Genomic DNA, 13,493 nt, shown 5'->3' on the forward strand with positions numbered 1-13,493 from the left:
TGCTAGCCGGAGTTAAACGACGACAGTTCTGTATCACAGTTCATACCTAGTCATGTTTTTTGTTGAGATTTCCCACTGAATTACAAGGCGTAGGAAACTGAACACAAGTGCTTATCAGTATCCTTACGCTAAATACACATTTCCAGTATTTCTAGGCATCTCTCCTGCGTTCTTTCTCTTCAGTAATGTTCTCGTACCCTCTACCAGCTTTCACATCCTATTGTATGTTTCCCCTGGTGCAGTAAAAGACCAACAGAATTTGTGCTGTTTGCATGCTATCGTGCAGTTTTCCATCAGGAATACAATTGCTCTAGTGACAGATATTTTTGCAGTAGTCACTGTTTATCCAGGTTTTGTAGAAATTACGACTAAAAGCTCAACATTGCAATCAAAGAACTTGAATTCTGTAGGCCAAAGTTGAAATAACTTGTTTTTTCCCCCCGCCTAAGAATTAAGGGATTAGTTTTAATGCTTTTGGGATGCTTTACTGGTCACCAGTTGGTTGCGTACTCATTTTTTAGGGCATTATTACTCATTTAATAATGATGACCCAAATGGATTGTATTGGAGAAGTCTGAGTAATTCAGGACCTCTAACAGAACACTACAAGGAAATTGGAGACTGCAGTTTGTACCAACCTTTTATTAAGGCACGTTGCACCTACGTGCCTGCTGAGGTACTTTTTCCCTCCAGGCTTGTTGTGTAGTGCAGTTGTTAAGCACCGCCTCTTTGCTGTTTAGTTAAATGGCAGAGCTGGGACGCCTGGACCTTTGCTGGTAGTTCTTTGCTGGTTAGAGCATCTCTTTGCCAGCATCAGCCTGGTAAGGCTGAGATCAGGAAGAATAAAAGGATCTGTAGGTGTATGTATGTGCCGTACAGTCTACATGAGAGGTACATCCTGACGGCACTGGGTTGATATGCATGCGTGGGGAAGTGATGCGTGACAACTGTAGTGATTCTGGTTTCTGAAAACTCAGGTTTATTGCCCATCTCAGGTGAAATGTTTTCAAGTACAGCTCCAGTGAAAAAACAGCCAACAGCATCGCTGCATGTGGGAGTGAACTGTGAGGAATCCTTCCAGTTTAACAGGAGAAGGTTGGATTCGGAGGCTGCAGCTCCACGGTCAAGGCTGGCTCAAGGTGAAGAGCTAAACAAGTTACGGTGGTGAAGATGGGTTTGCTTGCATCAGGTTGTATGTAGAGATGGGCGTGATAATTCAGCCTTGCGCCGGCTGAACAGGGACTCAGCTGGCTGGTCTGCCACCACCTGGCCCTGAGGCAAGTGCACTACTGCCTGCAGTCACTCCCCGGGAGTCCATAGAAGCAGTTCTCTCAGTCAGGAAGCTACAATTTCTTCACTAACTTTGCCAAATAACGTTTAAGTGTTCATTTTTCTATTTCTGGATTTTTTTTTTTTTGTGTAGCTATGCAAATGAGGAAAGCAAACTTTGCACTCAAATTTTCATGGAATGACTTATAGCTCAGGCACTCTGTAGCATTCATACAGTTCTAGCAGGAACATAAATAAATGTATTTTTTTACGTGTCGTTTGTTGTGTACCTTTACGGGGGATCTTGGAACACTAATATTTCACTGTTGTACTAAGTTACGTTACTCTGCGTTGTGTTCTGGTAGTTGTAGAAACAAACATCTGATTGTGCTTGGTTACACACGTTCCCCTCTGCTGTTACTAAATGCTTACTTAATACTGTAATTTTAAATGTTTACCAACAACCTTTTCCTGGTAACACTTGTTTTTCCTAGGCCCATAATCACATTGGGAAGACTCAAAATGTTACTTTTAATCTGTCTTCCTTCTTCCCCTCAGTATCAGGCGTAAACCAATATGTTGCCTCTCTGTTCATCCTCAGTAAGCCTGGGCAGGAGGGGGCGTTAGACCCGCTTTTGTGCTGTCATTGTTTCTTCCATTGACTTGGGGTTGTAAGGATGAAGGTTTCACGCCTTATGTATTGAGTGCACCTTGCCCAGTGGGAAAACAGGGAGAGAGTATTATTGTATAATTGAAAATGTTATAAAAAGATGACAGAAGTCAAATGCCCTTTTTTAACCGCACGTGTTGTAAATCACTCTTTACACCACCGGATGTTGCACTCTAGAAGACAGCATTAAATGAGTTGTGCGTGTAGAATCCATAAGAACAAAATTGTGAACTTAGAAGGCGCAAAAATCAGTGCTTTTTCTCATGCCCAAGTCTTGAAGCTTTACCATAGCTTTTTTCTTTTTTTTTTTTTATTTTTGGACCAAGCTTAGTGTTTTCCATGCGGGAGTCAGCAAGAATTAGGTGAGCTGACTGGTACTGTGTGCAAAAGGAGCGCACGTTGCTCAGCGGTCGACGTACTGACGTACCCCTGGTGCACACTGTGCCCGGTGCTGTCTGCTGGCCATAGGGCTTGTTCAGCACGGACTGCCTGACTGACAGCACTCACCCTTCTCTCCTGCAGCAGCCAGGGAGAAATGGCAGCCTCTGGACTGATCTTCTGAAGATGTTTCAGTATTCAGAGTAGTTTTGATTCCTGGAGCTTTGTTTGTTATGTAGCTGCTTCTTTTGAAATTTTGCTACACGTAAAAGGTCTGATAGTTTGGCATTTGCAGCCCTGACAAGTGTAAGTGCACGAGCAGTTTTTTTGGCAGGGATGAAAGGAGCTGATGATATTTGCTCTGTGAGGACAAAGGTGCTCTGTTTCTCATTGTGGGGTCGGGAATCCAGCGGCCTGGGAGGGGAGAGGCTGCACATGGGTTCCCGTGCAGGCAGAGCATGCCTGTACGTGTCCAGGTGTGCAAGGTCAGCACGGACACACGAAGCACGAGCAACACGGGCAGCCTCATTCTGCCCCCCTAAGGATGGGGGTCTGCTGGTGCAGAGCGTGCTCATGCACACCCATGCTGGCTGGCGCCCGTCCCGGCACCACCCGGGCGCAGCCCTTTATTGAGTATAGAGTATGCGCATCTCCAGAAATCCCTCCCTTCCCAGATAATAAATTAAAAATCATGAGGATTTGTCACAAATGTTAAATGTTTCACGTGCAGTGTGGGATGGAAACATTTGCAAAAGGTTGCTGTGCCTCCAGCTTCAGATTGTCGGCACACTGCATCTTTCTCAAGCTTCCGAACTGAGGTGCACGCAATTCTAATATCCTTTCGTTTCTTGGAAGTTAGTGAATGTATGAATGACTCAAGCCTGTGTTGTTTTATTGTCTCTGATGTTCACTGACTTAGGAAGTGCTGCTTATTTTGATGACTCTTCCATGTCAAAATCAGACTTGAGAATAATGTCTAGTCAAGAAGAAACAGTAATAAACAACTGATTTGTTCGTAAACGTAATTAATTTGCCCATTCATAGTGTATCTGCCACTCTTCTTCCTTTCAGGGTGTGAACTACAGGACAGATTTTTTTTGTTTTTAAAAAGTGGGGATGGAGAAGAATGAAGGTGCAATAAATATGAGTGACTAGCACCTCTGCTCTGGGGACAGGCTGTGAGAGTTGGGCTTGTTCAGCCTGGAGAAGAGAAGGCTCCGGGGAGACCTTATAGCACCTTCCAGTACCTGAAGGGGCTACAAGGAAGCTGGGGGAGACTTTTTACAAGGGCCTGTAGTGACAGGACAAGGGGTAACAGGTTTAAATTGAAAGGGAGGAGGTTTAGATTAGATATCAGGAAGACATTCGTCATGGAGACGGTGGTGAAGCACTGGAACAGGTTGCCCAGAGAAGCTCCCTGAAAATGTTCAAGGCCAGGCTGGATGAGGCTTTGAGCAACCTGTTCTCGTGGAAGGTGTCCCTGCCCATGGCAGGGGGGTTGGAACTAGATGGTCTTTAGGGTCCCTTTCAACCCAAACGATTCTGTGATTCTGTGACTTGCTGTTGTAGAGGGCAAGTGCTTTGAGAATTTAGGTAGTAGCCTATTTGCGCCTTGAGAAATTGGAACATGCCCATCCGAACCAGCTGCTGTTGCGCTGGGGTTAGTAAGATGCTGCCAGAGCCCGGCTCAGAAGGAATTAGCCCCACTTCTGTCTTAGTGAGGGAGAGGTAAAACTTGCAGTGTGTTGGCCATGTTTTACGAAGGATGCGGTGGGAGGTTTGGCATGCAGGAAGGTGTCTTTGCAGGGTCTGTAGCTGATGGTATATGTTGAACTCAAAGCTACCTTAGAGTGGGAAAAAAAAAAGAGAAAGAAAAGGAAAAAAGTGTTTTAGAACCCCCAGCGAAGTCCTTTGCCACAGGGGCGAGCGGGGAAGAGAAACGGTGTGGCGCCAAGCCAGACCTCTTCCTTGGGCCCGCTCTGCAGCACAGTGGGAGCTGGCAAGGACACGACGGTGGTTGTTTCACCACGTTTTCCCCCAGCACAGTGCACTTCTCATTGGGATCCACTCGGGCCCACTGTTGCCCGTTCCTCTTCGCGGTGGGATCAAGCCATACTTGGGGCGTAGGATGACTGGGTTCTAGGCCTGGTGCGTGGGTGTGAAGGGGCAGGGCTGACCTGCTGTGTTGGTCACTAGGCCTTGTTCTTCCTTTAACCGAACTGAAACTTACAGGTTTCCAGCTGCAAACAGAAGGCCCTTGGGGCCACGAAGGTTAAGGCACTAAGGGTACCCTGTGACTGTTAACAGCGTGTAACAGAGACACAATACTCGCGCTCTTTAGGACATACTCCTTTCGGAACTTCCCATGGCTGCTGATGAACTCCTTTTCTGTAGGATGTGGGGTTTTTTACACCTTGTAGCTCTTCACTTTGGTGGAACACTAAGAAAGGGCATCCCTTGGCCAGCACAGCTGTTCTTTTTTACTTCAACTAGTACCTGGCCGTTTCCTCACCCTAGCTGAGATCCAAACACACGTTTCTGTTACCACACTAAAAATGCTTCAAGGATCAAAATTTAGTTTGGTTAACTGAAACTGACTGCTTAATAGAAAATTGACGTAGCTTGTTGAGCTGGTCTAACAAAAGCAGTTTAATTTCTTCCAGTAGACCTTGGACCACCTGCACCATGAGTTTGTCCGTAGGACTTAGGTTATCACTCTGGTTTTTTGACTGCTCAAACAGAAGCACAGATAGTACAACTAATAAATTAATAAAAAAATAAAAAGGAACAAATCATTTTACAAAAGAACATTTTAGAAGGCTGTGGATGAGAGTTATCAACTGCTCACTTGTTCCTGTTTTCTCCAGGTCACAATGCATCAACCAGATGAAAGAATTGAAAGAACAATGTGAAGAAAGGATAGATGAGCTTACAAAAAAGGGCAGTGATGTACCACAAATCAAAGAGAGCAAGGACTTCTCAGAAGATTCGAAAAAAAATAGCCAGGTATGGCTTGGGTAATTTCTTTAAAATATTTTTCTTTGTAACTCTTCAGGGGTTTTCTGCCTTTCTGCTATTTCCAACTGGCATTAGCCCATCTCATTAAGTTTTACACTGCTTTCCTTCACATTTGTTGAATGTTTCTGATCAGTGGGAAGTGGAGTGATTCCAAGGACAGAAGAGGTGGAGGTCCTGCAGGAGACTCCAAATTGCTGTGTCCCTAAGAGGGGCAGAATTTGAGAGGCGATGCCGGGAGTGGTGTGGAGCCCGTTAAAGAATATATACGTTGCTGAGCTTTGGTTCACAGCTCCTGTTGGCGTTGTTAGAGGACTTAGTTGCTTTGTGTACTGAAATGCGTGTTAAAGGTGAGGATAAATTGTGAATCACTGCAGAGTAGCAGTAAGCCTTGAGTATGAAACTAGTCCATGAGTCTTCGAGGTCCATGAGCTGTGAATTTTCACAGGAGTCCTAATGCCAGCCTTTTGCTGTGGGAATGAAGGGAGGATCAGATGTCTTAGCTGTTTACTTTTGGATATTCCGAGCCAAAGAACCACAGAAAGCGTTTCTGTAGGTGGCAGGAGAAGGCTCAGTGGAACAGGGCGGACTTGCTGCATCAGGTGGCTGTGTGCCAGCTGACTCTTCCTTCCTGGAGTACAGAGTGTGTAAATAATCCTGAGAAAAGGAAAATTCAGATCATCCCGTTGTCTTGGCATGTGAACTATGGATGCTTCAGTGAAGCAGGATTTGGTCAGGGATAGGACTGGATTGGTTAAGCTTGATACAGATGGCCCTGGAAACTTGCAATGAAGCTCTTGCACGAGAATGCAACTGATGGATGTCTGTGTGCCGCAGTTGCACGGCACCAGTCACGGAAGTTACGTTTTTCACGTGGGATGGCAGCAGGGCCTTTCCCTGATACCTGGGTGGCCAACTCTCATTGCGAAGGCAGCAGGGTTTTGGTGGTATACGCCTTTTTCTCTTTGGCTAGGAAAAGGCTACTAGAAGAAACAATTGATGACTTCAGAAGGGGAAAGGGTAAAGCAATGAGGGTTGAAGCTGGGTTTTGCAATAGCTGGAAGTGGGTGGGAGAAAAATACCTGAAACATCTGCCCAGAGACCCCTGGCTGTTTGGGTAATGGTTCCAGTCTGTGTCCAGTCCTTTATGTAAAAAAGCGGGAGAGGGGACAGATGAAGTTTATGACCTTTTATCCAAGGAACCTGCACGGTATGAGGGCTGCAAGGTGAATGAAGCATTACAGGTGGGAAGTATCAGCCAATTATCCCCTTAAAAGAAAGTGAAAGCTCTTGTTTATCAATGATGATAAGTAAATGAAAAGTAATTATGGTAATAATATATAGTAATAAGTAAATAAAAAGCTCATAAAATGTACTGTCAAGATGTAAAATACTAACAATTTTGGAAGTTGACATGGGGAAGACTCTACTAGAGAGGTGGTCAACTTAATTTCTAGTGTGGCTTTGCAACACATTTTCATTACAATTTCTTGCACCAGATGCTTTTTTGTTCTTGCTGTGTGGGGCTTTGGTTGGTTGGTTGGTTGTGGGTTTTTTTAATTTTATTTTTATGTTTTACCTTTTGGAAGGGAAATTGGCCCAGAAGGAACCTGAGGAGTTTGGCTGAAGCCCCTTTGCTTAACAATTCCAGTCTCCTGCAGCAAGTCCCATAGCTGGAGGCAATCTTTCCTCAAAGCATGCAGTAGGTTAGGCAGGGCAGGCCACCTGATCTCCTCTTAGTCTGTAGATGGGATGGTCCCAGATGAGGTAGCTACTAATAGAGCTACACCCTAAATAAATTGTCTGCTTGTGTTCCCTGGCATCTGTGACAGTGTTTCTTATGTCAGGCTGTAACCTTCTCAGTCGTTTGTTTGCCCAAGGATTACAACTTCTTGCTTGTGTGAGTTATTTAGCGTTAGAGCAAGTTGACCCTGAGGAAACCTATGCACTTTTTCAGCCAGTGTTTTTAGCTGGGATAATTCCTGTTAGTAGGATGTAGATGCTTATGTAATAGAAAGGTCAGAGTTAAAATAAAACAGTGAAAGAAAATGGAGTGTTGGTTGGTTAATGAATATACAGCTTTCCTTACAGCTCTGTATTTTAAGGAATGAGGTATAATTCTCAATTGAGGAATATCTAATGAGAAATATGTAACAAGTTCCAATTGTTGTCTTTTTATCTAACCATTTCAACTTAAAAATTTTCAGCATACACCCTTTTAATTAATTTGACACAGTCCTTAAAAATTACTGAGCTAGAAATTTAAGATAAGGGGGTTTGCATGTTTAATTAAGAGGAAATTTCTTGCTATTAAGCGCAGGCTCAGTATTTTTTACAAAGGAATTCATGTCCAGCAAATGCGAAAAATGGTCTTATGTTCAGTTTCTGCTGGTTTCTACTGTAGAGAGTGACCTCAAGAGGCTGAATTATTTATAAAACAGAAGCATTTTTAAATACAGCGTTTTTGTTTTAACGACTGAAGAAAGACGCAGTTTGTGTGAATACCCTTACTGCCATAACCAAATACTCTGTGGTAGTACTTGTTTCTCACGCTTTCATTACAAGTTAATGCTAGATTATTTATTGTTGATGTTGGACCTCATGGTGTTGACCCAACGCGCTCCTTAAGCTCAGGCTTTGACTGAGCTTAAACGTTCTCAAAACAGCCAAGTACTCATATCCTACAAATCCTCTGCAACTTTTGCTTCTTGGTTATTTAAACACTTCTTCCTGCAGACTTTTTTCCGTTTTTTACTGACCTGCTTAGAGCAGTGGGTAGCCACAGACTTATCAACAGTCGTAACAGAAAACTTTCTGCGCGGTTTTGACTGGATGACTCTCTATACTGTAAGGTTTCCTATTCATTTGTATAGTACCAGGTATAAAAAGGTTTATGTCTCTAAGTGCCTTTATGCTTGTTCTTTCTCTATGTCTTTTTCTTTTTTTTCTTTTTTTTAAACAAAACAAAACCCCAACAAAAAAATCCCCATAGAACAAACAGTTTGGTAACAGCCTGTTGTTCCACACCAGAAGTGCGGTACGGGCTCCAGGCACGTTTCCTGCTCAGTGTTGGTGTGAACCGAATCGGCGTAGCGCTCAGACGTTCAAATGCCTACGGGAGTAAAAGTTGTACGTAAAATTTTAACTGCTAAGCTGGAAGATCTTCAAGGTGGTGTACCCCTTCGCCATTAATATTTAAGCAGGTCAGATGCTGAGAGCAGTCTAATACCAGTATTTAATACACTCTTAAGTAAACTCCATCATGTTAAACAGATACTGCTGTCTGGTGGGTTGATTTACATTTTTCCACTCTTAATCCTGCATTCAACGTCGCTTTAGACCACTTCTGTACAGACTTGCTCAACTGCAGTCATCTTATTCCCAAACTCAGCTTACCTGTCCCAGGAGGTTACTACCAGTGGTTAACGCCACCTGGTTTTGTGCTCTGCTGACCCTGACCCGGTAGCAGGGCAGCAGGGGAGAGATGTGGGGCGTTACAGTTCTGCGACCCCCAGCAAAGAACAGGTAGTGTTTCTGGTCAAACACTAACCGAGAACGGTAACCTCATCATTAGCTGCAGTTAGATTAAAGAAGGGGTTAAATTCTCCTGATGTGCTGCTATATAGAAACATCCCTGCGTATTCAAGATCGTATGGTGCTTCCATGGCCTATAAAAACTTTGCTCCAAATATTTCTGACTGTGTTAGGATTCCCGCCCCCCACACCCACTGAATTCTTACCTCACTTCCCCTTCCCTTTCTAAATCCAGAAGTAGTTTGACAGGCCGATGTTTATCTGTGTACGTTCACTTTCTAGGTCGGTATTCAGCTGTCGGCCTTGAAGCAAACAGAGCTCAGGCCGGCTGACCTGGAGCAGCAGCAGCTCGACGAAGATGTCCCTAAAGCAGTACCTACAGTCAAAAAGACAGATCCGCTGCAGGCTAAAGGTGAGATGGAGGTCACGATCTTACCAGCAACTGGTTAAGAATGTTTGTGATGTAATCGAACATTAGAAAAAAACCCGTATTTTTGTACGCAAGATGGAAAAAGCGACACCGGTAGGCAGAACTTTGATCAGTCTTCCTGCTGTGGCGAGGTGTGATTCCTGTTCACGTGTTTTTATTACTAGCATTTCTACTGGTTCAGTTTGGCTATAATTGACAAGTTGCATGTAAAGGAAAATACAAACATTCACAATTCTGGAGTCATATTTCTTATTTTAATATGGAGAAAATACCCTGCTCGTGGAAGCGACGATCTTCAAGCACCTTTAATGTTTTCTTTTTTATAAGTCTGACACATCTAGCCTGACAGCCCTCCCTACGGAACAGCTGAGAGTTAGGCCTTAAACAAACACACCTCCGTGCTTCCTGTGTGTTGTCACGGAGCAAAATGCAAGTAAGGGAAACGATACGTGGGAGATCAGATCAGTTAACCTAATGGCTGCTCTTGGCACTAAACTCTCAGAAATTGAATTTGGAGGGATGTATCCCTGTGAATCCACCTTGCGTGGTACTCTGTGTGCTGGAGATTCAGCTTCCTATTTCATTGTTTGTACATGCCATCTTAAATTACAGTCTTGGGAACATAAAACTCTCATGGTAGAGAGAGCTGGCAATTAAAGACAACATCTATATATAGTTTATACAGGCAAATTTGATTGTGGGTTTTGGTGTGGGGTTTTTTGGGGTTTTTTTAAGATACACATACACAGGAAAAAAGGTGTAATGTCTGCGGAAAGTAATAACCCTCCTGCACTTCCCCTTTGTATTTAAAAATAAGAACAGCCTCGATTTACTTGCAAATCTGCCCATGTGACTGCTTTTGTCCTGGGTGACTTCTGAACACCAGATCGGTTTTATTGTTGGTAACGAAACGTCACACACAAGAAACCTGATGCTTATACAGGACACTGCAATTTTTGTTTAAACTGCTTTGTTTTACCTGTCCAATTTATTAGCGGCACCTACCAAAGTTTTAATTAGGTGTGAGCGTGAGTCTGTTGACAATCAATGTCTCATGCTTTAGCTGTTCCCAGTAGGAAAAACACGGGTTGTCTTATTTTATCTTTGGAACTGACGTGGCTGAAAGATATTCTTTCAAAGGAAAAACAAGAATTGAATTGAGAAAGATAAAGCAGTATATTTATTAAAGGTTTTTAACTTGTGCCACCGCTGAAAGGCATTAGGTTTTTACTCATCTTTATTGTTTGCAGAAAGGGTGACCGAGCTAGCTGACACCAGAAAACAGGAGGCAAAGGCAGAAGAGGAGAAGCTTTCCAGTCAGCTGAAAAACTCGGAGGATTCACTCAGGGCTGCTGCAGGTCATAAGGAGATGCTGCCCGAGTCAGAGAAGGAGCCGAATCCGCCCGAGGATGAAAAACATGTAGCTGGGCAAGATGCGTTACAGCCGGCAGCAGAGCAGGCTGCCAGCGAGGAGGTCGAAAGGGAGCAGCTCCTAAATTACGATGCCAAGCAGGATGACTCGCCCCCCGGAAAGGCTGGTTGGTAGCATGTCATGTGCTGTTCAGAGCAGTAAAGCAATGAAAGCGTGGAACAGGGCACCGTTTCTGCAACAGTGGTGGCAGCCGGCCGGGTGTAGTGTAAGGTTTCGTAAAGGTTAGTGTGGGATGTAAGGGGTGAGTCGGTCCCCAGCAGGCGTCGGCATTCTGTGGGTAAAGATGGAGGCTCCGGTTGGAGCAGCATGGAGCTAGCAGGCTTTTCTGGAATCACCCTAGCAGCGCTCCTGTCTCTCTCGCCATTGGCTGTACAAGGCATTTGGGGAAATTAGCCCTGAAACTTTTTGGTGTTGGGGCTTCGTAAGAACGTGATGCATTTGAAGAGGATGAGACGTTAACCACCCAGAGCTCCGATGAGAAGAGGGACGCTGTGTATTGACGGTTTGCATCCAGTCTTTCTATAGAGTCAGCCTGTAAATGCTAGCTTTCCCCGTTTCAGAATAAGCTGTCCTGGCTAAAAGTCCACCTCGGACTTCAGGTACCTACAGATTGTTACTGTGAGTCTGCCAAACGGCCGAGCGGATGTTGCGAGGGTGCCGGTTCCTGGCATCCGCCACAGGCGACCCTGAGCCGCGCGTCTCCGCAGCACCGAGCAGCAGGGTATTGATGTGCCTGAAACCTGACCAGAACCTAGACATCCCTCTGTGTGTCTTGAGGAACTCGGTCTCAGGTGGACCCAGTGGCTCAAAGTAATCACGAGGAAGCCTTACAGCAGTCAGAGGAGGAATTGATCCCCACCAAAAATGCTGTTTACGCTTTTAGAATTGCGAGTAACGGCGTTAACGCCGGTGGTGACTCGGCAGGGTTAAACAACATCATCTGCGTCACTAATGAAGTATTTTCCCAACTGTTCCAAAAAGAGGGTGGGCAGAGGAGGCTGTCCTCCAAGGAGATGTGAGCCCAGGTTACCTGAACGGCTTTCGTTTTAACAGGAATAAATAGCAGAAAGATTAGGGAAGAAAAAATATCATCCAAGAGTGTGTGCAAGAAAAAGCTCTGCCGTGTAGCCCGTGGAAGGTCAGAGTTTCTGTGAGCACAGAGGAGGAGCAGGGTGTTCCTCAGGCCTGACAGTTCCACAGAAATACCGTACCTCCCTGCGCAGGTTCCCTAAGGAACCTAAGGTGGAAGATGATTTCTTCCGCATTCTCTGAGCATCCTCTCTCTTTCAATAAACACTTCCTTTTAAAAGTTTGAGACCTTTAGGCCTGTGACGGTAACAGTCTGTTCAGTGTGGTGGCCTGGACAGTGACAACGTAAGGCTGAAAATCTGGTTCTGAGAACTTGGCTCAAGGTGGGTCAGAACCAGAGCTCTCACCTCGTAACCGGGGTGTGCTTACGCCTCTCTGCTGTGACGTTTCTCTCACGGCTGGGTAACGGGGAAACAAAGGCCTGTAGTCCAGCCGTCAGGAAGAATGTTTCTGTTTGCTTCCGAGCTCTCTCTTTAAAGAAATCTTAAGACAGGCAATAAAAATTGCTTGAGATGAATTAATGACTGGGTGAAGAAAAATCTCTGACAGAAAAGCACTTTTCTGTCAAGTTAGCACACCATCAAATACTCCTTTTTTTAGCCTATATCGGCGGCTTTCTGCTTGGTGGACAAGCTAAAGGAAGAAAGGGGGAAGCCAAGACCCGTTTTAGGGGTGGTGGCAGTACACCGCGGTCAGGTTTCCAGCATCGGCTGCACGTCGCACTCTTCCTTAGGCTGTCCTTCAGCACGTTCTGGCGTTGTTTAATGCTTTTCCTTTCTCTCCATCTGAGCGCAGGCTGAGCTGGACTGTGCTCTTCAAACCCCCAAAGGTAACGGTCTTTCCCCTGCTTCTTTAGACAAGGTTTACGGCAAAAGCTGCTCTGAAAGTTTAACAGTTCAAAAGGAAAAAACAGTACAGAAACCCGCTCTAAACAGCAGTTGATTCAACAGCAGAGTAAATTGTGTGGGAGACGGTTAACTGTTTCGTGTGCAGATGACCTTGTCGTGTAGCATAAAACTAACTCCTCATAACGTTTTTCCAGAGAAACGGGAACACGAAGTGCTGAATCAGGGCAAGGATGTTGATTACAGTTTAGACGAGAATGAAGCCGAATCGGAAACGGACAAGCAAGCAGCACTTGCAGGGATTGAAAATGGTAAAAGCAACCACAGACCTGTTTTCTGTGGGGCGTGGCTGAAGCTGCTGTTTAACCTGTGGTGGGGAGGGACAGGTGCCGTAGCTCTGCTGCGCTGCGCCGCGCCGCACTTAACAGTCCTTTCAGAATGTCTCCTGCTGCGTTCTCGATTGTTTCCTTTGTGAAGAACCATTGCTTCTGCCTCTTACAGAGATTTCCTTACCTTTTTCTTTTTTCCTGATTAGTTCAAAACCCCGAAGATACGAATAACCACTTACCTGAGCACGATGAGGAACGACAAAGGTTGTGAACAAAGGAGGCTCGTGAGGGAACAGTCGCCTCTTCGTATAAACGCGGTGGTGATGAGAGCACAGTGATCTGAGCATGTTTTGATTATCTTCTCAAGGCTTCAGTAAGGGCCCAAAGGAAGTTGTATTTTCTTGCGAAGTTTTAGTACTGTTTCAGTGGTGAAAAAAATAATCTTAAGTCTCTGGAGGCCTGTTTTAAAGTGTCCTGACCTCTGCAGCGGCTCTTCCCTTTC

The 13,493-nt window shown here is 44.9% G+C and overlaps 1 protein-coding gene across 1 annotated transcript; it reads left to right on the forward strand.

Annotated features, from left to right (window-relative positions):
* Positions 1-5,184: 5,184 nt before the first annotated feature.
* On the forward strand, positions 5,185-13,262 carry LOC104516826 (Golgi membrane protein 1-like; the record flags this gene model as incomplete). Its single annotated transcript, XM_010161280.1, has 5 exons — positions 5,185-5,323; positions 9,149-9,278; positions 10,547-10,834; positions 12,860-12,973; positions 13,198-13,262. Coding segments are annotated over 5 exons (736 nt in total), but the record flags the coding sequence as incomplete, so codon positions are not given.
* Between the last annotated feature and the right edge of the window lie 231 nt (positions 13,263-13,493).

The sequence above is a fragment of the Eurypyga helias genome, unplaced genomic scaffold (genome assembly GCF_000690775.1).
Source record: "Eurypyga helias isolate BGI_N326 unplaced genomic scaffold, ASM69077v1 scaffold23531, whole genome shotgun sequence".
NCBI lineage: Eukaryota > Metazoa > Chordata > Aves > Eurypygiformes > Eurypygidae > Eurypyga > Eurypyga helias.